Here is a 26,515-nt window from a genome sequence, read left to right as displayed (position 1 = left end):
TTTCGGAGGTGTTTTCCAGCCTAATTGAAACTGTGATGCTGAGCCCAGCTGCCCTGGCAGCAAGCTGCGGGGCCGGGCAGGGCTGAAGCGCGGTGTCCCGGCCTTTTAGGCCTTTTCTGGCAACTTTTTCTCCAAAAACACCGCTTCGGCTCGATGCTTCCTACAGTCCCTGCTGCCCTGGGGGCTGTTCCCAGCTCGCAGCCCAGTTCCCGGCCCGGTGTCGGTCCCGGCGCGGTGCCACGTGCGCGGTGTCCCCGGCCCGGCGGGACCCACGTGGAAGCTCGGGGGTGGCGGTGCTGGCGGCGCATGCGCGATGCGGCGGCCGCCGCTGTGACCGGCCTCACGTAGCGCGCAGGCCGCGCCGCCCGGGAGGCGTGGCCTGAGGGGGCGTGGCTAGGCCCGCCTATAAGAGGCGCGGCGGGGCCGGACGTGCACGGTTGGTGAAGCCCCCGAAGCGCTGGTGTGGGCCCCGTCCAGCCGCCCCCCGTGCTCAGGTGAGGCCCGGCCTCCCCGTCCCGCCGGACTGGGAGTGGCTGGGCGGGTGAGTCGAGGTGAAGGGAGCCGCGGGGTCGGGCGGCTGCTGTGAGGGAGGCGGTGGGTGGGGGCATACGTGGCAGCGCTCCGCCGCCCCCCACCTTCCCCGCGGCCAGGGACCCGTGTCCCGGCGCTCCCGGCCTTTACGTAACGGGAGCCGGCAGCCTCCGGAGGGGGGCGGGAGGGCGCCGCCGCGCCGGCTTCCCCGCGGCTGGCAGACTAAACACAGCCGCCGCCTCCCTCTCCTCCTCCTCGTCTGCCTCCTCCCGTTCCCCGCAGCTGGGAGTTGCTCCCCCGGCCGGGCTCGGGTCCCCTGCCCTCCGCTGGGCAGGTGGGCTCCCGCCCCGCTCCGCGGCCCCGCAGCTGGAGCGCCCTGCCCTGCCCTGCGAGCGCGTGGCTCCGTGCTGGGAGGGATGGAAAGTTACTCGCCGTAAGCTGTTTGCAGGGATTGCGCCCTGCAGAACGGGGCTTGTCTTGGTTTCCTTCTCCGCCGCTTTGGGCTGGACTCAGCCGCTTTTCGTGGAATTTTGCATATACCTTTGGAGTAAGCGATACCATTCAGGAGATATTTTGATAGGATCCAGCCTGAGTAGCAAGAGAAGCTCCGACCTGGAGCCTTGAGCATGCTGGCGAATATAATAGAAATGTCACATGTACTTAGGATAAATCTTCCACTTTACCTGAAAAGCTGGCTGCTCCCAGAGGGAAGTTCCTTCGGGATTGCAGACGGAAAGGATTGCCCAGCGTTCAGTTTCACTTTTTTTTTCCCCCTGCTGGCTTCAGTAAGAGGAGAACGCAAAGTGCTGAAACATTCACCTACTTATAAGTAAAGGTTCAGCGCTCGAGGTTTTAGTGAATGAAAGGAGCCATTTATTTACTTGGTTACTAGAAGTAAATAACTGCAGCTCCCCACAGCGCCAGGGGCTGTTGGCTCGGGATGCAGACGGTGCTTTGCCCGGGGCGGAAAGTAAAGGTAATGAGTTCCCGGGTTGTCTGGGAAGCAGAGGCCTGCCTTTGGGGACAGGGATGTTCTGTGTCCTGCTGCTCTGCACCCGCTGCTGCTCTCAGACCTTTGCTGGATGCGTTTTAATGCCTCGGACCAAAGTGATTTGACCCGGAGTACTTCGCAGTGCTTCTGAAGTATGTGCTGACACAGCCAGTACTGATTAACTTTCTTTCTCTTTGTTTTCCTTCCCAAGCCAGCTCTCTGACCTGTGCAGATTTAAATGTTGTTCCCGAATGAGTGTTTTTAAAATGTAGCATTCAAAGCTGTGATTTTTGGGGCTTGCACGTAGATTGCAAAGTGCCCAGTGCAGTTTGACAAACTCACAGGTGGTGAGTTACACTTTGGAAGGAGTGAGGATAAACAGGTTTATAGCAGGAAAACCATGCCTTCATGCTGAGGGTGATATAGATAATGAAATCTTTTTTTGTTTGAAAGATTATACTCCTTGGGAAAACCCAACTGATCTTTTGCATATTCCTGCTTACTTTATAATCACTCTTAATATCTGAAAACATTCTGTATATCTCTGTAGATGTCTCAACTAATCCTTGAGCAGGATAGCCTCCTACCTGTTGTGTCTAATAAGATAATTGCTCTATTCCATCCCCTGTGTTCTTGGCCTGGGAAGTTACAACAAGTGGGCTCAGAGGGCTGTGTCTATTCAGTCTTAGTCTGGAGGAAATGAGGGGAAAACTTGCTTCAGTTCACTGCCTACAAGTCTTTGCACAAACACAACTGCTCTGTATTCAGCCATGAACATTGTCTTCAGCTTGGAAGTAAATGATAGGTAGAATATCCTACTTGGCTTTAAAATTGATTCTCGTCTCTTATTATGTTATTATATTTTTCATGTATATAAAAGATTGTAACTTTGTCATTAAAAGATGCTTAAAGCACACCCTGTTCTTTTGGTAGCAGCTGTTGTAGAAAATCTTTCTTCTCTCACTGCTTGGAGCTTAATTTTAAAACAGCCTTTAAACATGCTAGAGGACTTGGGAACTGGATTCTGGTGCTTCTGTCCTGGGAGACCTTTAAGCAATGATGACAGCGAAATGTTCTTAGTACTTATTTTGGGAAAGTTCTTTCCTTTTCAGTAGTATTTTTGGGCACATTGTGTCATGAGACTGTAACTTTGGTTGTCCTTGAGGCAGGAGAGGTTTAGGGCAGTGAGGAGCTATCACTTCTGGTTCCATCTTTTCTGTTTCCCCTAAGCTCAGCTTAACTGGTCAGGGGGTTTTATTATTATTTTTACATACAGAGGGGTCCTGTAAGGATTGTGAGAATTGACCCATCTTTTTAATCAAAAGTCGAGGATCTTGTTGATAGAGTTTTGACTCCTGGCCCTACTGTGAGCTTACGTCTTGAGCAGGCCAGTTATTTCTTACCTAAATAAAGAAGCTGCTTTGGAATTGATTTAGAACCATTCCATGTTGAAGTACCCCCTGATTTTGCATTTTTTTATCCTGTTCTCTGAATCTCGGTTAAGCACCTGGGAGCTTGGAGCTGGCAGTGAGGAGACTTGGCTAAAAGCATCTTCAGTCTTTGGTCACTGAGTAGTGGGACCTGGATTGTGATGAGAGTGTGTCACTCTGCAGTTGTCTTCACTTGTCTGCTTGCATCTTTCTACTCCTAAAGCAGAACTGAACTCTCTGGAAGTCCTCAAAAAAACCCTCTATATTAGATCAGCTGAAATGGTGTTTGTTGTGTGCTCAGAGAATCCTGTGCTGTGCTTGGCAGTGCCATTGCTCTGCTTGCTGCTCTGTTTCCCTTCTATCCGTGTGTTTGTTTGCTCTTTGCTGTCCCCCCTTCCCCCCCTCACGTTTTTCTGCTCTGCCATGTCTTGCTGTTTCAGAGCTGAGTCAGTGCACGTTCCCAGGGGAGGCAGGAAGCTCCCGTGTTGGAGCTGTCAGCTGGACTCCCACTCCTCTGCATGGGCAGGGATCCCCTCCCCGAGATGCTCAATTGGCATCTTTGTGGGACACGGCTGAGGAGGAGGATGAGACTGACAGGAATAATGAAGACAGGATTTTCTTCTTGTTTTGCCTCATGTCAAGTAAACGGGAAGAAATTAAAGCCTACTTATTTGGCAGCCTGTGAGTCCTGGAGATTTCCAGCATCCTATATGAACTGAGCTGTGTTTTCTTTGGTTTGGAAACCTGTGCCTGGGAAGCTCTGCTCCGTCTGAAATTCTTGCAAGAATGGGAGATCTAGTTTCTCTGGGCAGACTGTTCTGGTGCCTAAGTGTAAGAAACTTTGTGTTTGTATCTCCTTGGAACTGTCCTTACTGCATTTTGTGGCTGTTGCCTGTGGCTCCTGCTGCGTGCCTGTGGAGATAAGGAGGTGGAAATAGGAGTTGCAACCGTGTTTGGATAAGCCCGATGTTGGAGCAGGCTGCAAAGGCAGCTGGACAAAAGGGAAAAACAAGATGGGACACTGTCACTGAGAGCAGTAGGTGAAGAGGAAACGTTGTTTTCTTCACCTTTTTGGTGATTTTGTTGTTTGGTTTTTCTTTTGCTTTTAGAAAGTTTCATATCGATTAATAGCAAGAGAGGAAACTTTCTGAAGCTTCTCTTGTGTTTCACTGAGTGCAGTAAACAAATAGCTCTGTGCATTCCCAGTACTGATAAAACTGGCAAATATTTATGATGTAGTAAAGCTGTTTGTGCTTTGTCACTGATTCACAGATGTATTGGCTCGAGTGCTGAATAGCAGGAGGCACTTGGCTCTCTGCAGGGTGAAATAGGAACTGAGTGGTGTTTTCAATAAGAATGAAGGTGGACATCAGTGGATTTTTATTAGGTATGTTTGAAACAGTCTGATGCAGCTTGTTTGCCTGCCTGTGGGGAGGAAGAGGTGAGGAAGGCTCCAGTGAATGGCAGGGCTGCTTTAGAGCATTGGTGAGGGGAAAAGGGGGTACTGCAGGCTTACCTCTCTAAATTCTCACTTTCATGGGCAGAAAGCAAGTTGTAATGTGCCAGAATACATCAGCCCTTCAGTTGTGGTCGTGCATATTTTGGGTGGTTTGCAAGAGCTGGAGGTTGTGCTGCTTTTCTGGGCTCGTGTGAGTTGCCTGTTGTTCCCGTTGGTGCCAGTGGAGCTGTGCTTGTGCTGTCCAACAGGCAGTCCCCAGAGGAAATCCAAACCCCAGTGCCTCTCCTTCTGCAGTGCTGGAGGTGGAAAGGAGAGGAGGGAGCTGCCTCTTGACCCTCAGGTGCAGTATGAGGAGAGATCCTGCACTCTGGAGTCAGGGATTTGTTCCCTGTTAATTCCACCACCTGTGGCTGGGATGGTTTTTATTTGGGTGTAACTTTTGAATTTCCCTGATTGTGATTGCAGGTTTGCTGTGTGAATACCACACCTGGATCTATGCTGTTTGCTTGTTTAATGCTGCTTTCTTCCCTAAGCAGGCCAAACTACTTTGTTGCTGAGCTTGTTGTTTTTTTCCTTTCTTTTTTTCTTCATTAGTTGGGCTGTTGGAAGAGTTGTAAACCAATTTCTGTTAGTCCCCACACTGGAGGTTTTTGGTTTTTTTTCTGAGCAGTATGTGAGAGTTTAAACTTTTGTTTGAGGGGAAAAAAGCAAAGCCTGTGAATTCCACGACGGCATAATTACTCCTGAAGTATGCAGGAGCCAGGCATGGCTGAGCTGCTGAAGGGATCAGGATCCTGAAAGGCTGAGAGCTTGGCAGCTGGCCCTGCAGAAAGCACTGCCTGTGAGCCTGCCACAGACTCACCCAGGATCCAGGGACAGAGCAGCCTTTTGTGTCAGGTGTGGAGCTTGGCTCCGTGGTGGCAGCAGCAGCGTGCACAGAACTCTCTCTCTGGACTGCTCCTGTAGAGTTTTCATTCAGACCTGTTCCACTGGCATCTTTCTGACTAAAATAAGGAAACTTTTTTCCCCAATGAGTGGATGAACTTGATAATGACTGTTTTAAATTGGTGCTGTGGGCTTTTTTCAGTGCTTTTTGCAAAGCAGCTCTACCTGCAGCATGACTTAGATGCTAAAAAGAAGAGTGCTGGTGGATACCTTGTCCCTGAGCTATTCTGTTTTTCTCTTGCCACATGAGAGGTATAAAAGTCAGCAGGAGGGACTCAGGCAGCATGGGCAGCCCCAAGAGACTGAGCTGCCTTTTCTGAAGGTGGATTGAACTCTCTGGTGAGCAGGGATTTTTCACCTGTTTTGTGTTTCTCTCACAGGTGTGTGGTGAGGTGAGAGCTGTTGAGCAATGACGTTTAAGAAGGTTTGGTGTGCCCTGGCCCTGGGATTTCTGCTGCCTTTCTCTTGTGCTCACACGGACTTCTTCACTTCCATTGGTGAGGCCTGCTTTGGTGTTGCCAAGAGTTTCCTGACAGCCCTCAAAGCTCATCCTGCAACAATATGTTAATCATCCAAGACACTAATTGGTACAGAATTAAATTCACTTCCTAGTTCTTACCAAACTGTTGGCTTTTCTCTAGGGAGAAACAGGCTTTAAGTCAGTCCAGGGGTAGTCTAATGACCCTGGTTAGGCTTTGTAGTCACAATTTATTCTTACAGGAATTGGAATTTGCACAGAATTTGGTGCTGCACACATGCAGAAGGAGGTGGGGCAGCTGCCGAGGGTACATGATGGTGCAGTATGTTTGGACTCACCCTTGGGTTTTGCTGGCTTCAGGGTGGGCACTGCAACCCTTTGTGCTGAACCACTTCAGCTGCCTGCCTGCAGGAGGTGAAACAATTATTAAATTACTACCAAGGACCCCTTGAAGTCATGGATATCATCTTAAAAATAAAGCCCTGGATTAGTGTTGTGTATCAAACAGGAAGGCTTTGTGTATATCTGTAGCTTTCTCTTTATTTGCTCTACATTATGTATGCTTGGATGAAAGATTACTCTGTGGCAAACTACTTCCTTTTCCAAATGAATCCTAAATTAGTTCTAATAATAAATATGCAGTGCTACATTAATTTCCATGGCAACAAGCTTGGTCCAGCAGGAGATTTTCTCCTTAAAAAAAAAAAAAAAAAAGGAAAAAAGAAAAGGCCTTACTCAGATATCCCTTCAGTGTTGTTTAAGTAAATGCAGGACTTTTGGAGAAGGAAGAAAGTAGGAAAGAGGAAGAATGCCTTTAATTCTCAGTGTTTTGTGTTTCTCCTTGACTCACCAAACTCTCTTTTTTCTAGGTCATATGACAGACTTAATAAATACAGAAAAAGATCTGGTTGTGTCACTCAAAGATTACATCAAGGCAGAGGAAAGCAAGCTAGAACAGATCAAAAAGTAAGCAGTTGGTGTCATAATGCTAATGGTCAATCATTTGAGTCCACCCTTATGCAAAAAGTGCTTCCTTAAGGCTGATTAAATTTATGGAACTTTTGCTCTGGGGCAAAGTTTAAAGTAGCAGGTTTTGCTGGGTGTTTGTTGTAAATTGTTCTCTTCGAGCACAGCTTGCTGTATAAATAAGAAGAAACCTGACTGTGTGAGGAGCAGGGTCCAATATGTCAGATTTTATCACAGCTAGAAATAAACATATTTTATCACTGAACAGGATGCTTTCCTTGCTTTCAGAACTATGTATAAATCTGCCTTGAGGATGTTGAAACAGTTCTAGATGGAGGAGTGGTTTTTATTTTAGCCTTTGTGTATTACTTTCTGGTGTTCCACCATCCAGGAAGAAAGAGCCTTCTTTGTCATTTAAAACCCAGGCTTGGAATTGCTGCCAGGTTTGGAAGCTTACAGGTATATTCTTTACAGCTACAAATTAACATGGGAGCCTGCCAGTTGGGCATCCAAAATTGTGGAAACACAGCTTATTGCAGAAGTGTTGTACCTCTGTTTTTATTGTATCAGTAATCAAACCTCAACCTGTGAGGTCAGGAGAGTTTAAATAACTGTCACAGAACTATTGAAGAACCTGGAAAAAAAATGCCAGTGTTGTTTGTTGGCACCTGGAAGACATTGGGAGCTGGTCCTGCAGTGGGAAACGCAGGGAGGGTTTGACCCTGTGTGATGACAAGGCACAGTTTGAGGTTGATTTCTTCAGTCTTCGGCTTGCTCTGAGCTGGAGTTGGTCCCCAGCAGCACCTGGAGCTCCTCACTGGTGTGGCTGCTGGAAGAACCCACCCAGGGACTGTCAGAGTGCAGGAAAACAATCAGGGACAGTGTGGGAAGAGCAAAAACAGCCAGAGGCACCTCTAGCAGCTGGGAACACCTCCTTGCCTCAGGTAAAGCCTGCAGATTTCATCCAGGCAAACCACATCCTGGAACAAGAGGAACTCCAGCTCATGGGTGGAGTTCCCTCTAGGCTACAGACTCTGGCTTTGCTTTCTTGTTGGAGTTTGGGATTCTCTGTGGGGTGTGGCTCCTCAATTTACCCTGATTGCAGGGCGTTGCTGCAGGTCTTCATGCAGCATGTAGATCCGGGTTGTTTTTAGAAAGCTGTGCTTGTTTTGTGGCACGTTGGGGTGTTGAATGACCTGTGGTCTTTAGAGAAGCTTGAGTTGAAGCTGCAGCACCAGAATCTGGGTCTGGGCTCCTCATTTGGGAGTGTGAAAAGTACATAATTCTTCCTCCAAGCTTTTAGCATGGAAAGGAGCTTTGTGGTGAGAGGCAAGGGGCATGTCACAGATGTGTGTGTCTGAACCTAAAATAATTTGAGACAAGCATCAAAACTGCCTTTTTGTGAGCCTTAGGGGGAAAATGGGGCATTAGAAAAATTGAAAATGTGGTAAAGCTTTGGTTTTGATTACTCCTGCATGACAGCTCATAATAGAAGTGCTGGCACCATGCTTTTGGGGCTTGTAGGAAGGAGTTCCTTCAGCAGGGTTCCAACAAGGACTGGAAGAACAGCTCAAGATTTGGGGCTGCAGCTGAGGAGGAAGATTTAATAAAAGGAAGTAGCCATTTTTGTTCCTTTTAGAAGAGCTCTAAATATAGATAACACTAGAGCTTGCAATTTCAGTTGGCTTTTTTATTAGTGAAGACATTTGAGTAGCTTGCAATCAGTTCTCTAGCACACCAGCAGACTTGTGAGACTGTAATGAATATTCTCATTATAGATGGGCGGAGAAGTTGGATCAGCTGACAGCCACTGCCACGAAAGACCCCGAGGGGTTTTTGGGCCATCCTGTGAACGCGTTCAAGTTGATGAAACGACTGAACACAGAGTGGGGTGAGCTGGAGAGCCTGGTCCTCAAGGACATGTCAGATGGTGAGTGTGTGTGCCTGCAGCAAAAACCAGCATCACGGGCTCACTGCAGGTACTTGGCTGTTGCCTTTCACATGTCAGGGCTTGAATTAGATTTGCAAATCTGCTTTTGAGACTGAGCGTTTGTGGAACTAATCTGAATTAGTGTAGAAAACACTTAATTGCTCCCTCTTTTCTTCAGCAAGGGTGGAGGCTCTTCAGCAAAGAACAGGACATGAAATAGTTGGCTGTGAAAAACACTCAGCCAAAGGAAGTCAGGATGCGTATATTTGACCTGTGAGACTGTCTCAACAGCTAATTAATACCAGGTGGAAGTTTGTAGTAAGGAATTATAAGAAAACAGGGTTTTCAAAAAGACTCAGTCTCTGATAAGGATACAGCACACTCAGCTTTCCTGTAGCTGTGAGAGGGACTGAAATGACAACAGAAAAGGCTCTGCACCTAAAGTGTGTCTTAAGCCCTTCTGAATGAGTCGGGTAAAACCCAAAATGTTTGGTTTTGATTTTTCCTTTGCTTTCTTTTAAAAAAGCCCAAACTGAATGCGAATTGTGCAGCCTGTGCTGTGAGTTCAGTTCAGGCTTGCGTGAAGGTGGATTTTGGCTTTCCCTGGAGCAGGGAGTTCACACAATTCCCAGGACAGAGGTGACCATGTGTCTCCCTGTCTCTTCCAGGCTTTATCTCCAACATGACAATCCAGAGGCAGTTCTTCCCGAATGATGAGGACCAGACTGGTGCAGCCAAGGCCCTCCTGCGGCTCCAGGACACCTACAACCTGGACACAGACACCCTCTCAAGAGGGAACCTGCCAGGTGAGAGCCTTCCATGGCTGTTACTTGCATTCCCTAAATGTCCTGGTTACGAATCGTTTGCTCTGTTCCACCTCATTTAACTGCTCAGCCTGAAGGTAACATTAGAAAGGGGTTTGAGCTGGCTAAAATTAATGGGAAAAGTGGGTTTTTAGTTGAAATCTGCATCTTTATTCTAGTTATGGTAAGATAAGCTAGTGTCAATAGTTTTTAATAAAAATCAATAGCAATAAAATCTTGCCTGGATGGGGTTTTTTCCTTGTGTTGCACTGGCAGATGCCTAGTTTTATTGCACAATTTAATGCATTTGAACAAGTTCCTTTGAGCTTAAACTTCAGAGATTGTGTAAACTGAAGCCTGTGTGGCATTGCCTCAGCTGATCTTTAATAGGTTGCTTTGTGCAGGAGACGATACAACTTCCTTTTTTTTTTTGGTCAGAAAACTTTCTCTGCTGAGTCTTTCTTGTTTTCCTCTGTTCAAAAAATAATCCTGTGCCAACTGGCAAGAAATCAGCTCTGTACAATCCATCTGTGTTTTTGTAAGTGCTCATTGTGGTCAGATGCCTAATAAAATTAAGGGTAATTGGCTTTATGTGTTATGATGTATAACCTTACTTTGGATTTGGTTCAAGACCTGCTCAAGGACCTGCAGATTCCTTCTAATGCAATGAGCAGCTTGTTGCTGTTTTCTTCAAACAGCACAGAAATACAAAGTGAAGTTCTGCTGCTTTTGAAAGAATGAGCTGACCAGACTGTGTGCAGTGAAGCATAATGGCAGAACCTGGGAGTTCTGGAGAATAAAAGAGAATAGCTTGGACTCTGGAGAGCTCCAGAGGGGAACTTCCCATGTGGTCCCTTGTTTGTGCTCCTTTTCTTCATTCCCAGGGAATTTCTTTTGGTGCAGAATCTCAGCTACTGCCAAATCTTAGCAGTAGCCTGCAATCTGCCAATCTGTCCTTTGAGAGTTTGCAGATTCAGGCTCAGGAAGCTGCAGTTGCTGCCCATCACAGGATGGGCACATCCAGGTGTTTGGTGAGGGAGCAGGAATAAACAGCTGCTCTCTTTGAGCACTGCAGAGCTGCTGCGAGAAACTCAGCATGGATTAAGATGTAATTAGTGGTGTAATTTTAGCTGTAACACTGGCAGGTCCTGTTTCCCTTTTACAAGATTAAATTTGGTTTTTCATAGGGCCTGTATTTCCACAAGCAAAAAGAGGAATCTGTAATTTGCCTACTAGTGCTTTAATCTTTCAGAGGTCACTTAAAATGTTACTAAAAATGACTGCCTTGAAAAAATCCCAAGCAGCTGGGAATTTACTCCCTGATGTTTTCGTTTTCCTCCCTCACCAAGTTGTCACTAACAAGTCGTGGTTCAGTAACATTTTGAAAGTGATAATGTGATGTCCTTGAAAACAGAGTTCTGAAACTTCAAATTTGGCTTATTTTTGCTTTTGCAGGAAGCAGTTAGAGTTTTGAGGAAGGAAGGTTTGTTTAATTTGATTTTTCACTTGTGGCAGAGACATTTAGCTGTTCGTTGGTATTCTGGCAATGGTAATGCATCTGAGTGCTTGTGTGCCAAGGATTTACAGGCTTTAGAGACTTCAGCAGACAGCTACTGCAGAAGGGAGCTGTGGGAGAGCAGAAATAAAACCCTGCTGTGAGGAATGAGAAATAACTCCAATGTTTCTCAGAGGAGTGGTCTGGAACCCTGTGTAAAACTGTTTTGTTCTAAATACCAGGTGTGAAGCACAAATCCTTCCTAACAGCTGAAGATTGCTTTGAGTTGGGGAAGATTGCGTACACAGAGGCTGACTACTACCACACAGAGCTGTGGATGGAGCAAGCCCTGAAGCAGCTGGATGAGGGGGAAGTGTCCTCTGCAGACAAAGTTTATATCCTGGACTACCTGAGCTACGCCGTGTATCAGCAGGGGGACCTGGGCAAGGCCATGGCGCTCACCAGGCGCCTCCTGGAGCTGGGTATGGGCCACAGGGACACAGCTCTGCCTGGGGAGAGCAGGCTTGCCTGCAATCTGACTTGTATATGTGTTTGTAAAGTCTGTTTTTACATTTTAGGTGAGGATTTGCTCCTTTGTACTGAAGGGTTTTCTGCCTCCCAGCACTGTTGGCTTCTATCCCTTTACCTGTCTGAAATCTGGTTCTCTCCCTGCATTTTGCTTTCCTGGGTTGAGATTACTTCCCCTCTGGTAGAGGCAGAACCAAAATTAATGAAATTGAAACTAAATTGGTGATACTGAAATCTCTGCAGATGATTTAAATACAAATTCAGCATGCTGAAGATGAAAGACTTGTAAAAACAAAAAATACAGGATACAGAATACAGGACAGTGAGATAAGAGTCTGTTTCAGAAAAAATCAAGCATTTCTTCTTCTGTAAATATTCTACTAACTGTGTAAGGGATGCTCTGGGAAGCTCAATTCTAACCCTAACATAGCAAAAGCTACTGAGAGCCTCTTATTAAAGAACTGAAGCTAATTCTGTAAGTTAAAAAGCTTTGTCACCAGGAATCTTAAATGCCACCAGGAAGTTTTCAGGTTTACAGCCAGTCATGCTGTCCCAGCTCTCTCCCTGTCCCATTCCCTTGTCTCTCCTTCTCTAGTGAGATGGGCTGGAATGGCCAAACCCTTTTTCTCAGTGCTGGGACCCCCGTGTGCAGTGAGGGTTGGAGAAGCATCTGTTTCCTTTTGCTTTCTGTAAATAACCACTTCTGGATGATTCCTCAGGGGCTGGAAACCTGCCAGTGATCCCCGTCTGTTTCTCTGTCCATAGATCCTGAACATCAAAGAGCAAACGGGAACATGAAATACTTTGAATACATCATGGCTAAAGAAAAAGAAGCAAATAAGTCCAGCACGGATTCAGAAGAGCAGCAGGAGAAGGAAACTGAGGTTAAGAAAAAGGATTACCTGCCTGAGAGAAGGAAGTACGAAATGCTGTGCCGTGGGGAGGGGCTCAAAATGGTAAAGTGGAGTAGACTGTTCTCAAATGTTTGAAACCAAACAATGTCAGGAATTTGTGTGTGGTGTGCAAGCAAGGAAGTTGTTAGAGCAGCTGGATGTGAGTGTGCAGAGTTGAGGATCATGTGTTGGATTTCTTCCCTGTTTTGGCCTGTTCAGTAGACAGAAAGTAACGCTGCCCCAAGCACTGCTGGCTGTCTTGGATGTGCTCCATCAGTGTAATTAATTGAATAAGGATGCTGGAATTCCGCAGTTACAGACAGAATTAAATAAGGGTGTTTTTTTCAGTGATAAAATCATCTTAGTAGGGTTGTGTAAAGTAATGCTTGTCAAAGTATTGCACAGCAGCATTAATGTGCAGACAGCACTGACTTCTCAAACTGGAATCATCTCTTTAACCTGTCACATAACGAGGTGGGGCGAGTGAATTGTTTGTGTACCCAGGACGTGTTCTGAACTTGGAGATACCCATGTCCTGTGGGAGTTCTGACTCCCCCTTGCTCTGCCTCCCTTTCCAGACTCCCCGCAGACAAAAGAGGCTCTTCTGCCGCTACTACGATGGGAACAGGAATCCCAGATACATCCTGGGCCCCGTCAAGCAGGAGGACGAGTGGGATAAGCCTCGAATTGTTCGTTTCCTGGACATCATCTCCGACGAGGAGATTGAGACCGTGAAGGAGCTGGCCAAGCCCAGGGTAAATGCCTTAAGCTTTCTTGCCTTTGGAATTCGGAATTCCACGGTGTGAGTGGGCCTGGCTGTCTGCTCTGGAGCACAGGGGTGTGTGCAGTGTGCTCACACCTTGCTTGCCTCACCTTGCAGCTCTTGGTGACACCCTGAGAAGGAGATTGGGAAAAGCTGGGAATTCCGTGTGATGACTGGAGCCAGGTCACAGCAGTGCAGGATCATCAGGCTCTTTCAGCAGACACAATTTCAGATGAGGAGGAGAAGGTTCTCCAATCAGACATAGAAAAACAGACATAGAGCAGCGAGGGTGTACTGGAGTATTCCTGACTTGTGTTTGGTTTTCTGCTTTTGGGTTGGTTTTTTTTTTTGTTTTGTTTTGTTTTTTTGTTTTTCTTTTTAAGTCTGGAAGGGAAAGGCAGCCATTCCTCTGGTCCTGGAATGCCACCTTATTGTACAGAGAAGAAAGGAATGGTTGTGTTCTCCATTTTGATATAAGACTGGCTTCTGTCTCCCAGGCTTGGAAGCTGCCTGCAGATGAAAGAGCTTTAAAAGAGGGCAGGACATAGTTGCTGGGTTTTGCTTTCATATTGACAGTGGTGGCTCATCAGCCCTGTTTCAGACACTGGATGCAAAGGTTCTTAATCCAGGACAGCTCCACTGTCTGAGAAAACAAGGCAAGTCCAAGGCAAACAACAAACTGATGGAGTTGCCTTCTGTATCCAGTTGGTGCAACTCTGCATCTACAAATGCACATTGAAGATATAGTTAGTTAAATTAATTTATTTTTCCATCAATTCTAAAATAAGACTTAAACTTATAGAAGTGTTTTTTTCCTGCTTTTTTCCTTTGCTTTTGGCCTAAATGGCTTTTTGTCCAGAATGAGCTGGACAGAATGAGCTGGAGATCAGGGGAATAAGAGCATTCAGTGCAGGAGAAGCTGTTGGCTTGGCCTGCTGCAGGGTGGAGCAGCTGTGGTTGTACATGGGCACCTGGGCAGTGAGGCTGTCCTTGGCCTACCAGGGAGCCTGAAGGGGATCTTAAAGCTCCCTAAGCCTGAGGTGTTGGACATTGGGAAGAATTTCTTCACTGAAGAGTTTGTCAGGCATTTGCAGGGCCTGCCCAGGGAGGTGGCAGGGTCACCATCCCTGGACATGTCTAAGGAAGGACTGGATGTGGCACTCAGTTGGATTTGACTATCTTGGAGGTCTTCTCCAACCTCAGTGATTTGGTGATTCTGTGCTGAGTTTTCTGAGGTAACGCTCCGAACTGTAAGCAGGAAGTGTGAGCTCTCCCTCCACATACCTGTGAGGCATCTCCTGCTGCTGCCCTGCCAGGCAGCTTTGCTGCAGGGCTGAAAATCTCAGCCCCTGTTGCTGGTCTTGGAGGTGTTGGAGCTCCTTTGCTCCAGTGTGATGCATTCCACACCTGTGGAATGTGGCCAGACCACTGCTTTACAGAGCAGAAAACTGTAAATGTGTGACTGTAAGCTTTGGACTTGCTGAGGTTGCTGTTTTCCTGTCAAACACGGCTCATGGCAAAGATTTGGAGACCTTTAAGGCAGGAGCATCTGTATGCAGTTACTGCTCCCATATTCCCTGTGGCTGAGGCCTTGCAAGGCTCAGCAGCAAAAAGATTGTGTTCTGGGAGACCTAAAGGTCATCTCCTCCTTCCTGCTGCTGGGGATGCTGCCATCCTCTGGGAAGAGGCAGTGCTGGCTGCTCTGTGCCCAGCCTTCTGCCATGCTGGAAGGATGAAGCCTCATTATTCAGCTTTGGAGTCTCACTGGAATTGTAGTTTGTGCCTTGTTTTTTAATGTTGTCTGCATGGGAGGAGAGGAGAAGCAGCAGACTGGGACCTCCCAGTATCTTTTCTTGTCAGTAGGTATGAAGAGAGAGAAAGGCCTTGGCTTGTTTAGTTTATTTTAACAGCAGAGAAATTATTTTGATTGTTTTGGAGTTGGCATGACATTGTGCCTATTGCAAAATTTGGGCTCTGCATCTCAGCCATTCCAGTTATGAGTGATGGAGTGTCTGGTGGTACATGAACCAAGGTAAAGGTTGGCTCTCACACGTGAGGTTGAGTTGGAATATTAACACAGATGGGAAGGCATGAAGTAAATGGAACACAGCAGAGGGAAAGGAAAGCCTTGAGCCAGGAGTTCCCACTCTGTGTAAAAGTGACCATGGGTGAAGCAGAAGTTTGTGAGAGCTCAGAGAAGCTCGGTGCTACTTCTGGTATGGGAAGGACTGAAAAGGAATGGTTTATTCCCCTTTGGCTTATGGTACTGCCTGGATTCAATTGACCTGTCAAACTCCACATCCAGGGGCAGGACAGTGTAGCAAAGCAGCACTTGTCCACATGCCACACCAGTGTGCTGCTCTCAGAGCATTTCATTACAAAAGAAATCAAAGCTGCTGTGGTTTGCTTTATTCAGAGAGCTGTTCTTGCTACAGACACAGAAACAGGACTTACGGAAAACCTTAAAAAAAACCAACAAAACCCAAAGAAACCTTTATTTTAGTCAAGCTGGAACCTCCTCCTCGTTTCCCATGGCCCTGCACCCTCGGTGGCAGCCAGAGCAGGGCGGTGGTGGCTCAGTGGCGTTGTCCCCATCCCCAGGCTTCTGAATGGTCGGATTGCTGGGATGCAGATTGTGCTTGTAATGCAACTTCTGATGGTTCGCTTCACAGCTGAGGCGAGCCACCATTTCAAACCCCATAACGGGAGCCTTGGAGACGGCACATTACAGAATTAGCAAAAGGTAAGAGAGCTCTATGCCAGAGGTTTTGGGCCTGTAATGAGTGTGAACGTCCTGCTCATTCTGAGGAAACAAGGTGGGCTGAAGAGACACCTTGTGATTCCATGCAGATCTGTAACAGGCTGTTACTGCTGAGTTTCTCAGTCTTTTCCTTCAGCTGGAAGTTCTGGGGGCGTATTTTGATTTGTTCTTTCCTTTTTGGTTGCCTTCTCGAGTCTGTTTTTTCAAGCAAGTCTCTGCAGTCAGTGTGAGAAATACAAGATGCCACAAAACCTTCAGTAAAATCTGGAGGTTTTTTGTTTTTAATCTCTCCCCTTGCTCTCCTCATGACCAAGAATTGTCCTCCCTTTCTTTGGAAAATGTAGCAGACCTCGGAGTACCTTAATGGGTGTAAGAAATGCTTTGGGTCCTTGCTGTGCACACACAGATGGACACACATCTCCTTGTCCAGGATAATCCCACACTCCCAGCTGGGCTCCTTTACCTCCTGCCTGACACAAAGCTGGCAGAACACAGCCTCACTTCCACTGGGCTCCTGGTTCTTTTCAGCTTGTCCATTAAGTACTACAAGTGCTGAATTTAGCCAGTGCTTTCCAAAATTGGCTGGATCTGAAAGAAACCACCTGCCCCTGCCTGCCCTCCCCTGGTTTTAGCCGTGGTAATTAAAGATTGGCTGCACAGGCCATCAGCACTGAGCCAAAATTCTGGGAGGAGTTAAAACTTCTGGGTGAGGAGGAATTGTCTGGGAAACTCAGCATCATAAATTACTTGCAGAAAGTCTTAATTTTAAACAAAAAAAAAAAGAAAAAGGAAAAATAATAAAGGGAGGAAAAAAGTGAAAGGACAATCTAACCAAATTATTCCAACCAATTTGTTGTGATTTGGACATGGCAGCTGCAGCTTGTGTTGCCCTTCCAACCATTGCTAATATGCGAGCATCGCATCCGCACCAATCGGAACCCTTTCAAACACCTGGGGCTTGGCCAAAAAGCAGCCTGCGAGGTGGGTAAGCCTTGTCCTTTCTCTTTTTGTAGCTGAGCCGTGCTACTGTTCATGACCCTGAGACTGGGAAACTGACCACAGCACATTACAGAGTCTCTAAGAGGTAAGGGGAAGGGATTCCTTGTCCGAGGAAGTGTGTCCTGGGGCTGTGCTGCTTTGTGTAACTTTCCTTATTCTTCAGCCTTTCTTTCAAAGAGAGCAGGCTAAGCAAGCTGAGCTGTCATCTAACAAAGCACAGGGTCTGCTGAAGCAGAGATTGTTGTCAGTGGTGGCATTCCAAGGTGGAAATGCCCTCTCTGGCTGAGCATGGCTTGTGCGCTGCGACTAACGTACTAAATGTGGGGCTCTGCTGGCACCCAGTGCAATGGGGCACCTCCCTGGCTCATCTCTGCTCCTCACCTCCAGTGTCCACACTTGCTTAGAGCTAGTAGCTCCTGGGATTCCTGGGAGCACTGCCCATTAGAGCTAGGTGGTGATTTTAAGGGATTTCCATGTTGGAATGATGGAATGTAGTTGCTGCTCAAATAAAAATCCAGTGTTCTTCCAGCTGCTTTGAACAAACCCCTGAACTTGGAATGGCCTGGAGCTGAAAGGCTTTTATTTAGCTGTGAATTTCTTCAGAAAGGTAAAAGTGCTTCCAAATATGGGATCACAGGAAGGTGATTGATTCAAGAAGGATGATAGGTCTCAGGAAAACTGGAAAACCACTGGAGCTGAGGTCCTTAAGGACACTCCAGTGGCAAGTTGAAAACTTTTTTTTTTTTTTATGCCTCACACCTCTGCAGCATGTGGGTCGGTGCTCATTGGCACGTGCAGGTAGTGGGAATCCTCTGGAAATTGTCTGGGAAGCTCTTGCACATTTGCTCCTTAGGACTGCCGCCACAGAGGGACTTCAGGAACATTCATCTTCCTGTTGGACACGTATTGCATTTAATTTTTATTTCTTGTTTTTAATGTTCAAGTCTGTCCATGTCTTACCCATCTTGGTTATTTGTCACTGCTTATTTGGAGGGCTTAATTTATTCACTTGTGGGGTTTGTCCTCTGTGCCAGACAGCTCTGGAGTATTTATTGGGGAAACTCCTTCATCCATCCCCTCATGTCAAAATTGATGTGATGATGGGAATTTGAGAAGGTGACCAGATTACTGATGGAAATTGGGATGCATAATTGGTCCCTATTTAAAAAGATGAGGCTTAGTGAAAGAACTTTTTATTTTGGGTTGTGAATTTTCATTAGTAGGAAGTGTTATTCCCTGAGGTAGTGCAGATGCCACAGTCAGAAAAAAATAGTACAAGGCACCACCCAACATTAAAGGCCAATTGAAAAAACAGGATAGAGCCTGGGGAATGAGACCCTTAAATTCTTAATGAGGTTTGGTGCTCAAAACTGTGTCACTGTGGGACTTCCTTTCAATGTACCCAAGGACCTCTCAGAATTAAGTCATATTTTACTGAGCTAACTTTTTAATTCAGTACCTCATTGGAAACTGGAATTAAAATTGTAGAGACACATCCAAGAAGTTGGGGAAGGCCATTTTTCGAGGATAGGAATAGCCTTGAGGGGTGGAGCAGGACTTCTGCGGATGGGTATGGGCTTTCCAAGAGAACTTGACACCTAAATCTGAAGTAGGAGGCAGAAGCCACCCCCAGCAGCCTGATTTAGAGGCCCTGTGCTGTTCCTGCTGCTCTCCTGCACTGCCAGAAACATCTTTCCCTTGGAGCTCCTTGAGCCGGTTCAGATTCCAGATGAATCATTGCTCCTGAAAACCAAAAAAATGCTCACTTCATTTCTTTAATAGATGACTGCTTTCCCCCTCCAAACATTCCTTCCCAGCACGTGCCCTCCTAAATTACAGCATTCCTGACTCTGAGAGAGCTACTGTTCCCTGGGTGGGACGTGGCAGTTCTGTGAAGGGGGCACCTTGCCAGCACCAGGGAGCTGTGTGTGCAGCACCAGGATAAACCCACCCACTCTCACACTGCTTTTACAGAGAAAAACTGCCTTTTCCCCCTTCTCTCTCCTCCCAGCAGGCAGCCAGAGCTTGCAGCATGCAATGGTAAAAGTTTCCACTTGAGAAATACCAGGCTGGGCTTTTACTCACTCCTTGTTGTGTCCTCTGCTGGTACTTTTCTGCACACCAAGTGTGGCTTAGAAGGCTTTTTAACACAAATGCCAGTATTTTGTGGCCAGTGACTTACAGAAGTAGTGTTGGGATGTTAATGTCTTCTCCTAGACTGACCAGTGCAGCTGAGGAGATGAGCTCTTGGGGGAGATACACTCCTGTGTGTTCAGTAGCTCCAGAGAATTCTCTGGTTTTTCCTTAATGTACTGCTTAGTTTGTAAAACATTCTGTGTAGAAGCATCGTGCCATTAAATATCGCTAAGGTGCCTCATGCAGAATTATAAGAGGGAGGAATGTGGAACAGTTTGTGGCTGCCCCATCCCTGGCAGTGTGCAAGGCCAGGTTGGACAAGGCTTGGAGCAACCTGGGATAGTGGGAGGTGCCATGGCAGGGGCTGGAATGGGATGAGCTTTAAGCCAGCCAAGCCATTTCCTGTTTCCATATGAGTCAATATGATTATTCCTGACTCTTTGTAATGCACATAAAAGTTTTTCAAAGCCCCCCCCCCCCATCCAGTGTGAATTCATGAAGCATGAAATTTTTTATAACAGTTGAGGGAGGGCTCTTTAAAAGCCAAGTCAGTCGGCAAAACACCAAATTTGTGTGGTCAGGGAACTGAGGGTTTTGTGGTGGTTATCAAGGAAATACCAAATCCAAATCCTCCTGTAACTAGATCAGTGGTATCTTGAACTGCCCTGCCTGTGGCTGCCCAGGGATTGTCCCTTTTTTGTTAGGGCTCATCATGGACTCTGAGGTGGCAGCTGGTCAAAAATAGGACAGAATGCAATGAACCTGGAAGTATGTAAATATTAAAAGAAAACAAACTGCTGAGCATGTTTAAGGCTGTTAATGCTGCATCTCCTGCACCACCGGTCAGGGAAGTCTTTCTCTTTTTTTAGATAGACAAGGGCAGGAAAAAAGCCAACTTTGTGTTAAGAAATTGTTTTGAATGAGGCAGAGACTTTTATCTGCAAAGGGACTAAGCTGGGACAGCACCAGAGGAGGGAATGTGGGACAGCTGGAATATTCTGTGGCCAGGCAAAGCCATGGATGCAGCTTCCCTGACACCTCCAGGATTAAATCCCCCTGTAACTCTGCATCACTCCAGCCCTCCCTGTGGTTTTGCTCAGCACCAGCAGACAGGCTGGCACTTGGAATATGGTTTCAATTCCCTGTTCCTCCACCTTCCATAGGCTTTCTTTGTAAGTTGAGGCAGTTAATTTTTGTTTTTAAATACATGCAGTACTCCCCTTTCTGAAAGGCTGCAGTATTCTCCCTGGTGAAGCATTCATTGCCACTCTAAATAACCAACAGAGCAAGAATCCTTGGGTTTTTCTTTCTTTGGGTTGTTTTCTTTGGGTATTTTCCCCTTTATTAGCAGACTGGACAGAGGCAAAAAGAGCCTACACTGAAGCTGCTGGCTGTGTTGGGGCTATTCTTGTGCCTTAAACGTGAGGTATGGGCTGCTTGTGAGCATTACCTGGTCACCATGGCTGTGTAGCATGGCTGCTTTTGGGGATTTTCATTTGGTAAATGCTTCGTTTCCATGTCTTAGCATTCTTCTGCCACATGAAATTAAAGCAGGTTGTGCTGTAACACCTCCTTGTACTAACAAGTGTTCAGCAGTGAATGGGTCTGGGGATGTGTTTGGGCATGTCTGTCTTGAGAAATCTGGTTTCTTTTATCTCATAGTTCATTTGTCATTAAAAAAAATGCTCATAGAGATTCTGTAACCTGTGTCAGTGCCTTGTGTCATGTGTCATGCTACTGTTCCTCCCAGGCAAAGTATTTGGGGATGTATGTGTTTTTAAAATACAAATCGAAGAAAAACTTCGTTTAGCATAGATGTGGAGGTTGATTGGTTGATTTGAGTAAAAATACATGGATGCTGCTGATTATAGTTTCCAGCTGGGCTCTAGGCACAGGGATTTCTGTCCAGCAGGAAGCACTGCTGAGCCCAAAAGCTGAGTCAGCTGCTAGAAAAAAAGGTACAAATACCTGTCTCCATTTTCCTGCCAAAAAAAAAAAAGAAAAAGAAAAGGAGGAAAATGAGCCCCTAAATAATGAATATTATCACCCATATTAGTGCAGTGGGCTGCCAGGGTAAAATGAAGGTGCAGTGGCTGGCATGGGATGAGTAAAGCAGCAACAGAAACAGGCATCAGGTGAGCACATGCAGAAAAACTAATGCACAGCAGGAGGCAAACATTTTGAAAGATGCCTTTGGAACTGAGGCTGACCTTCCACATTAAAAAAAAAAAAAAAAAAAAAGAAGGGAGGGGATAGTTTGGGTTTTGTCTCCTTTAAAAATCATTGTGTACCTGAAGCATGTGCTAAATACCAGATTTGTAATAGGCTGTTCTGATGCAGTTGTTCAGTTTAATGCATTATTTGTTTTCAGAATGATTTTTAGTAGCACTGCAGGGGTAAGTGATGAGAAAGGGCAGCTCCCAAAGTGCTAGCCTGGAAGTGTGTGACATTTAGGGGAGCCAAGTTCCAACTACACAGACACATACTGTAACTCACCTGTTCTGTCCCAAATCTTGCTTCAAAATGCATCATCCCAGGGGCTGAATGAGCTGTTGGGAGTGGGGTAAGAGCAAAACTGTGTGTGCCTGGTCTAAAAAGCAGCTTGAAGCACTGTTTGTAACACTTCCTTCAGCCCAGGGTGGGAATTCAGGCCCTTGGTTACAGAGCTCCCTTAAACCACTGCTGGAATTGGTCTTTCTAGGAAACATGTTCATTAAATTCAGGGTTTTGTAACACCCTGAAAGTACTACTGGGTCAGGGTACCAAATACTTGAGGAGTACTAGAAATGAATGTCCCATTTCAAGTCCCTCCACGTGTCACTAACTGTCCCCCCGCAGCGCGTGGCTCTCGGGGTACGAGAGCCCGGTGGTGTCCCGCATCAACACCAGGATCCAGGACCTCACAGGGCTGGATGTCTCCACAGCAGAGGAGCTGCAGGTGAGTGGCAGCATGGCTTTGCTGCTGGGTGCCAGTCACCAGTTTCAGCACCTCACCTCAAGTGGGTGGGTGGCTTGTGCTTGCTCAGGTAGGGTGGCCACAAAAATTTATTTACAGAGGGGAAAAAAAGTTGTCTTTGCAGAGCAGTTGTTCAATGGGAAATGGCTTTTTTGGGGCTGAAAGGAAACAGTGGTACTGAAACTCTGGATGTGTAATTCCTTTTTATTTAGACAAATAAACTGAGTTTCATGGACACAGGGTCAAGCTTTGCTGCTGTTGGAGGCAGTTAAAAGTTTAGCTTGACTAGTGCTCAGGGAAGGCCACCAGTATGTCTGGTGTCCCTGGGATGTGGGAAGCTCTGGCTGGATGTGTAATTTGAGTAAATTGTAATTTAGAAATGCTTTTGTTTATTTGCCTGAGGCCTTTGAGTGAGCAGCTGCTTCTCTGACTGTGAGCAGAGCATGAATACTTAGAAGGCAGGACACCCACAAAGTTCTTCTGAAACTTGCTGTGCTCCTTGCCCTTCTGTTAAGGGTTCCTGGTGATGAAATGGCCAAGGATCTGGTGGAAAATTGAGGTTATTTTTTTATAACCAATTGACAAGAAGGACAGGGAACCCTCTTTATTGACACAGTCCAATTCAGGTCAAAAACTGGTTTAAATTTGGTGATTTAAAAGCACCATGATACTGTTTTGAAGAGAGGCTGAAAAGTTTTCTGTAGAAGAAAAATTCTTTTCTGTGCTGGGAAGCACCAGATTCCTTACCTGGAGCATCCTGCAGTGCTAGTCTTGGAGGTGCTTCTGTTGCTGACAGAGGCTTTCCATTTCCTGGGGCTTGGTGTTTAAACTTCATCTCTGCAAAGGTTGTAGCTGACAGTCAAACTCTTGCCTGGATAAAGACTGATTTACTAGATCCTGTGCTTCTCCTTCCACTGTAGGTAGCCAACTACGGCGTAGGAGGCCAGTATGAGCCTCATTTTGATTTTGGAAGGGTAAGTCCTGTTTTGTCTTCACCTCTTTCTTCTTCACAAGCGCTGTGTTTCTCTTTTTCAGGTGGCAAATTATGGAGTGGGAGGACAGTATGAGCCCCACTTTGACTTTGCACGGGCAAGTAAAGAGCTGGAGGAGAGCTAGACCTGGTGAAGCCTGGGCCTCTGGGCTGGGGCACACTCTCTGTTCTTCAATGCATATTCAGTTCTGTAGCTCTTCCACTTTCCTAATCCATGGCCATGGAGAAAGCCCTCTAAACCACCAGCTGAACCTGTGGGGGTCACTCCCTGTGAGCTGAGTGCCAGTAGACTGGAAAAAAATGTCTTAGCTCACTGTCCTTAATTTTTAAATTGGATTTAAATTCCCCACCTGTTTTAGTCCAGCTTAAATTGCAGACTGCTGAAATTCAGTTGGTTATTTACTGGGCATAATTCTGTGTGGTTTAACCCCTTCAGATTAACCTTAACCCTGCCAATCCCAGCCACCAACTCTGAATCAGGATCTCTGCTCTGTAGGCACCTGCTCCAAGGCATTGCAACTGATGAACAGGTTTTGTTTGGAAACACTGGGCTTGTTTCCTGGAGTAACAATTGCTGGAATTTCAGTGCACACAAATTGTGGTCACAGGGGGGTGGGTTTAAAAAGAGAGGAGTGACAGAAGTTGGTATCAAAATGGGGTTCATGCTTTTAAGTCAAATGCTGAACACCTCTGAGTTGCCTGGTTTGTCACTGAGGCTTCCTGCTTCCCAGCTGGAATCCAAAGTGGAGCGTGGCAGGGAGGTGTTCCAGCTGACCCTGGGACCCAGAGCTGCCCTGGCTGCTTCCAAGGACAAGGGGGATGAGTGTAATTAAATAATTCAGTTTGCTCTGAGGAGGATTTATAGACTCAGCCTCAGACAGCACAGTTGTTCTTACCCATTAGACATCTGGGCTTAATGCCCTCCCTCCCTCTCCTACAGAATTTCAAAGTGCCTGGTGTATTTAAATTAATAGATTCACTCCTATTGCATTCCTCCCCTCCTTCTAAATCGAGGGGTTGGATTAATTCTTCTGCATGAGTCTGTTGTGTGCTGCTGGCTCAGCAGCTGTGTGTCATTGGCTGCTCTCAGCAACCAAAAAGAAATGCTGATGGAATCTGCCTGCTTTTGTTCACAGAAAGATGAGCCAGATGCTTTTAAGGAATTGGGAACAGGCAACAGAATTGCTACTTGGTTGTTTTATGTAAGTGATACATTTCTGCCATCTGTCACTGCATATTCTATACCATAGAATGATTTAATTCTGCTTTTCTTTAATTCTTTTTTTACTGAAGGGACTTGCAAGTGAAGCAGCCACTAACTTTGGGGTAATACTTATTGGGGTGGGGGTCTTCTTACCCAGGCTTTGCAGTTCTTCTATGTGTCTTAAGGAGGATTTCCCCTCCAAAATTGAGCATTAGCTTAAATTACTTGCCTGTTTGTTTTTATATCTGCATCAGTTTTTACAGCATGTTTACCACCTTAACACTCAAGTGGGAGGGATAAGGCTGGGACTGCACTGGGAACAGAGAGGGTTTGGCCTTCTTAAGGGATTTGCATCAAAATTAAACTTCACTTTTAGTAAAAAGTTAGATTTTATCAGCTTGAACTCACCTGTCCTTCCTCACCTGTTCAGATGAGTGATGTGTCAGCAGGGGGAGCCACGGTCTTCCCTGAAGTGGGAGCCAGCGTTTGGCCAAGAAAGGTGAGCAGGATTGATCCAGCAGATAAAAACCTTTAAAATAGTTGTAAGCACCTCTGTGCTGTCATGACAGTGCTATGATTTTCCTTAAGTGAAACAACTAGAGCTGTGCTGGTGATTCCAAGGGTCCTGATATTCCATGTGTGGATGCAAATGCAAAACATTTAAATACTCCAAAACACATCTTGAAAATATTCAAATCTGTGAGTTGATTTAGTCTTGAGGCATCTGTGGGAAATTCTCCTGTCATTTTTTTCCTTCAAGCAAGGTTTGCCTTTGCTGGCCTGCTGCTCAGCTTTAGTAAATAATCTTGGCTTTCTTAAACAGGTCAGGGGGTTGAATGAACCTGGCTTAGGATTTTAAAAAAAAAAAGAGCCAAGTATATAGACATACAATAAGTCAAAGGAGACTTATTCTTAAGGAAACAAAGGATAGACTGTGGAAAAGGGTCTTCAGTTTAAAAGGAGAATCTGAAACACAAATGCACCTAGGTTTGCCTTATCCTTTGGCAAGTGGGTGTGGAGGTGTGTGTTGCAGAGAGCAAAGGGCTGAGTGTTCTGCCATCCCCAGGGAACAGCCGTGTTCTGGTACAATCTCTTCCCAAGCGGAGAAGGCGATTACAGCACACGGCACGCAGCCTGCCCGGTGCTAGTGGGAAATAAATGGGGTGAGTACCTGCCTCTGACCCAAGTCTGGCCTCTGCTGGGGGGTGGCTTGGCTTTGTTTTTCCTTTGGACTTCAGAAATTACATTCTTTGTAAAGAAATCTGTTTAATTTACTTTATCTACCTCATCTCTCTCTATATGTTAAATGTATTCTATATAGTAGCATATTTCATTACAGGTATAAAGGAAATTAATACTATATCTACTTTAGGAGTTCTTGTAACTTTGCAGCCACAGAAGGTTTTCTAAACCTTCCCAAATTGGAAGACTTTTTTATTTGGTTGGTTTTTGTTTGATTGGTTTTTTTATTGCACCAACTTCACACATTGTGGTGCAGCAGTGGGGTCAGAATGGGAGAGTCTTTTAAGACCCCTTCCAACTCAAACCAATCTGTGATTAAAACCCTTTAGAATAAATTAAGATAGTCCTGTGCTTTAGCTGGCCTAGAGCCTATTTATCTTCAGTAGAAGAGGAGCTGAGCCTGTGCAGTGATCCAACACCTTTGTGTCTTTGCAGTGTCCAATAAGTGGCTCCATGAGCGGGGGCAGGAGTTCCGCCGGCCGTGCACGTTATCGGAGCAGGAATGAGCAGCCCGGGCTCCTGTGTGTCAGTGTGTGTGACAGGCACACACCTGCCAGTTTACAACTGACTAACAAACACTCCACTACAGGTTCACCGCCGTTGTGCCAGCTGTGGACAGGACAAACGTGCTTTTAGTTCCCTCCAAATCCCCCCCGAGGTTTATCAGCAGAAAATACCAAGGTTGACGAGTGTTACTGGAAAAAAAAAAAAAAGGACAAAATACAGATGAGGGCCACAACTTACAGTGGTGTTGTGTGTGGTGTTCCTGTCACCATCATCCCTCTGAGCAGTTGGGCAGCCAGGGGTTGTCTGGAGTCCTCCTCATACCTGCCAGGCTTTAGGGCAGGATGATTGCCTGGGAGGGCTCCCCTCCAGGGAATGCTGAATTAAACCCATTCCTCAATTTCCAGACACTCGACTCTTTGCTTTCCTAGAATGCCTCACCACTGCAGGCATGCTTTGTTTTTTTTTTTTTTCTCTGGAAAACAGGTTATTGGCATGTTTTAGCCTGGT

General features: G+C 46.1%; 1 protein-coding gene across 5 annotated transcripts; it reads left to right on the top strand.

The window, feature by feature from the left end:
• Window positions 1-433: 433 nt before the first annotated feature.
• P4HA1 (prolyl 4-hydroxylase subunit alpha 1) lies at window positions 434-26,222 on the top strand. 5 transcript variants are annotated; one of them, XM_083866493.1, is made up of 15 exons: window positions 434-494; window positions 5,737-5,853; window positions 6,704-6,800; window positions 8,579-8,730; window positions 9,399-9,536; window positions 11,271-11,510; window positions 12,322-12,512; window positions 13,028-13,204; window positions 16,987-17,057; window positions 21,947-22,046; window positions 23,100-23,153; window positions 24,192-24,257; window positions 24,690-24,758; window positions 25,326-25,422; window positions 25,937-26,222. In XM_083866493.1, exons 2-15 carry the CDS (start codon window positions 5,766-5,768, stop codon window positions 26,005-26,007), a joined length of 1,611 nt encoding a protein of 536 aa, XP_083722619.1. In that variant the 5' UTR covers window positions 434-494; window positions 5,737-5,765; the 3' UTR covers window positions 26,008-26,222. The 5 variants fall into 5 exon arrangements, with proteins under 5 accessions (XP_083722619.1, XP_083722620.1, XP_083722621.1 ...); XM_083866494.1 differs by lacking the exon at window positions 23,100-23,153 and adding an exon at window positions 22,985-23,038; XM_083866495.1 differs by lacking the exon at window positions 16,987-17,057 and adding an exon at window positions 15,885-15,955.
• Window positions 26,223-26,515: the final 293 nt, after the last annotated feature.

The sequence above is a fragment of the Zosterops lateralis genome (genome assembly GCF_965231275.1).
Source record: "Zosterops lateralis genome assembly, chromosome: 8".
Classification (NCBI taxonomy): Eukaryota; Metazoa; Chordata; class Aves; order Passeriformes; family Zosteropidae; genus Zosterops; species Zosterops lateralis.
This window is presented reverse-complemented; position numbering and strand designations above follow the sequence as displayed.